This window comes from Carlito syrichta, unplaced genomic scaffold (assembly GCF_000164805.1).
Source record: "Carlito syrichta isolate Samal-C Ts95f unplaced genomic scaffold, Tarsius_syrichta-2.0.1 Scaffold303067, whole genome shotgun sequence".
Taxonomy (NCBI): Eukaryota; Metazoa; Chordata; class Mammalia; order Primates; family Tarsiidae; genus Carlito; species Carlito syrichta.
In genome coordinates this window covers 61986-64927 of record NW_007247163.1, presented here as the reverse complement: position 1 = coordinate 64927, position 2942 = coordinate 61986, and the positions used below count along the sequence as shown (strand labels likewise).

The following is a 2942-nucleotide window of genomic DNA, read 5'->3' as shown; positions in this document are numbered from 1 at the left end:
TTGTAGAGATGAGGTCTCGCGCCCAGGCGGGTCTCAAACCTGCAGACTCAGGCAATCCACTCACCTCAGCCTCCCAAAGGCGCGGGATTACAGGTTGAGCCACCGAGCCCGGCATACTGTTTCCTTTTACCTAGAGATCCCTGTCCACCCCTACATCAGCTCCAGAGACCCTAAGAATAACAAACCTAGAAATTCTGAGTCCAGCACAGGGACCTCCTTAGAACAGCTCCTAAGACACTTGGGAAACAGCAGGGCCTGCAGGCCATCGCTAGGGCTTTAGAGAACACGCCTGGGTCCCCACTTATGTCTCTTCTCCTTTTCTCCATGCAGGGTGCAAGCCTGAGCAACAGATGATGTATGCAGGAAGCAAAAACAGGCTGGTGCAGACGGCAGAGCTCACGAAGGTCCAAGCTCTGGCAGGCTCCAGAGTGTCAGGGAGAAGGGAGCTGGGGGTCCGGGTCTGAGGGAGGAGGGGCCTGGGGGCTAGGGTCTGAGGAAGGAGTGTTCTGGGCACCTGGGTCTGAGGGGCCTGGACTCCCACATCTGAAGGAAGACAGGGCCAGAGTCCACGCTGTCTCAGATCCTGAGTAGATCGTCACGCTGAAACCTCTCTCTGTCCAGGTGTTTGAAATCCGCACCACTGACGACCTCACCGAGGCCTGGCTCCAGGAAAAGTTGTCTTTCTTTCGTTGACCTCTGGGCAAGGAGCCTGAATTCCTGAAGTCTGAGTCCCCAAGGACTCGGACCCCCTAGGACCTGAACACCCAGGACCCTACAGAAATTAAAAATCGAAGAACTCCAAAGACACTCAGTATTGGCTCCGTTTCTGCCCCTCACGTGGGCGCCAGCCGACGGTCCCTGCAGTACCAGCTGCGGGCCGGCAGGGGGCGGGCAGAGCTAGTGGAATGCGAGCCGGGTTCCTGAAGGCAAGGATACCTGTTTCTCCGAAAGGAAGGGAGGAGCCTGTGGGGGGGTGGGTGGACGGGGAGGCCTGGGCCTGGAACTGGGGGAGTATCTTAATCTATGAAGGAGTCACTCCCAAGGGGGAACAAAACACCCGAGGGTAAAAGAAGCAGAGTGCCTGTGTCCATGGCTCTCTCTTCCCCTCCCCAGCTCTGGGGGCTAGGTGGCCTCAGCCGGCACCGAATGCAACTCTTCTCAGCTGAGACCCCAGGTGGGAAGAATGCACAGGCCAAAAAGGACCAAGCATAACTGCTTCAGGGGCTCAGGAGCGGCTGGGGGTGGAGGTTTATGGGGTTGGACCCGGGGCTGGGGAAGGTGAAGAGGATCCAGGACCCTCAGTGGTTCCCCAGGGGTATGAGGTTGAGGACGTCGGAAGAGACTCCTGCCCCCATCTAGAGATTCTTTCTTCATTTCTTCTGGCATCTCTGGACATTGACTCTCTCAGGCTGTGTCTCTTGTCTCAGAGGGACATTTATTGAGCTCCCCCAGTGTACCAAGCTCTGAGAATTCCGAGACAGGCAGGTCTTCCCAGAGCCGAATCACACGCTTTCTGGCTCTCTCTGCTTCTCCTCCAGGCCTCTGATTGTTCCTCTTTCTGTCCCAGGATGCAGGGACCTGGGAACTCCCTCCCCCCACCCCTTTCCAGGTAGGTTTCCCAGTAGAAAGGTGGCTGTTGCCATGGTGACAATGACACAGTGACCTTGGGCCTGGGCTGCCCCTCCCCCAACCCGGTGTTCGCTCGGGGTGGGTCCAAAAGCCCAATTCCAACTCTTTCCACTTTCTCTCAGCCGTGAAACACCACCCGCTGACCGTCCCGCTCTGCCCCAGCCCTTGCCCCCATGTTTCCAGTCGGGACAAGCACTTTGCATGAGGGATTCAGGATAGAATCACTCTGCACTGGGCCTTACTTTTCTGGGGACTCGGTTGAGCTTCTGTCCTCTCTGCTAGCGCCTTCTTTCCCTGCGCCATCTCTATCCTCCTCTCTGATCACAGGCCCAGTCCCTGAAGTCAAGAGATGAAAGAGAAGGCGGGCTGGAGCTAAGAGGGGTCATTTAATTAAATGGACAAGGAACTCCTGGCCTGCAGAGACCAGAGAGGCAAAGGGACTGGTCCAAGGTCACACACTTACTTGATCAAATTGCAATGCTCCTAGATGCCAGGTACTTCCTTCTATAAGCCTTTTATAGGTATTAACTTACTTAATACTTATAAAACTCCCATGAAGAAGGTGCCATTATTGATTTATCTTTTTGAGTTGGAGCCTCACTCTGTTGCCCAGGCTGGAGTGCAGTGGCATGCTCACGACCACTGCAGCCTCGACCTGCTGGGCTCAGGCGCTCCTTCCGCCTCAGCCTTCCAAGTAGCTAGAACTACAGACATGCACCACCACGCCTAGCTAATTTATTTTTTATTGTAGAGACAAGGTCTCGCCAAGTTGCCCAGACTGGTCTTGAACCCTTGGACCCAGGCAATCCTCTTGCCTCCACCTCCCAAAGTGCTAGTATTATGGGTGTGAGCCACCACACCTGGCTGAAGAAGGTGCCATTATTAGCACCAATTTAAAGGTGAAGAAAGTGAGGCACAGAAGTCAAAAATAAATGCTCGAAGCCACAGAACTAGTGGTCTGCACAGTTAGAACTCTAACCCCAGGCTATCTTGAGGTCAGTGGTCACTCTTTCTCTTAAGCAAGAGACTTAGGGAACCATCTCTTCCTTTCCCTCCTTCCTCTTCTCCCCTCACTATCCCTAGTTCTCCTCTGTGGGACTGCCACCCATCCATAGAGGAACTTTGGATCCAGGCTCATGATTGCAAACAATTCTAGAGAACCAGGCAGGTACCAGAACTTACCCAATCAGGAGCAAAGAATTTGGAAAGAAGGGGCCAAATCGTGGAAGGTGACTCAGAGGGGCAGTTCAATGCAGAGTAAGTATGACTAGGGATTGTGGAACGACCAGTCAGAGAGGTCAGAACAAAGTACA

The 2942-nt window shown here is 54.2% G+C and overlaps 1 protein-coding gene across 3 annotated transcripts in view; it reads left to right on the top strand.

Annotated features, from left to right (window-relative positions):
* Positions 1 to 803, top strand: part of GMFG (glia maturation factor gamma) — a 6068-nt gene extending 5265 nt beyond the window's left edge. For all 3 annotated transcript variants that reach the window (XM_008057581.1, XM_021712100.1, XM_021712099.1), the window contains 2 exons: positions 331 to 404; positions 622 to 803. In XM_008057581.1, the coding sequence (XP_008055772.1) occupies positions 331 to 404; positions 622 to 693 (146 nt within the window). In that variant the 3' untranslated portion in view covers positions 694 to 803. The remainder of the gene's footprint in view (positions 1 to 330; positions 405 to 621) is intronic.
* Positions 804 to 2942: the final 2139 nt, after the last annotated feature.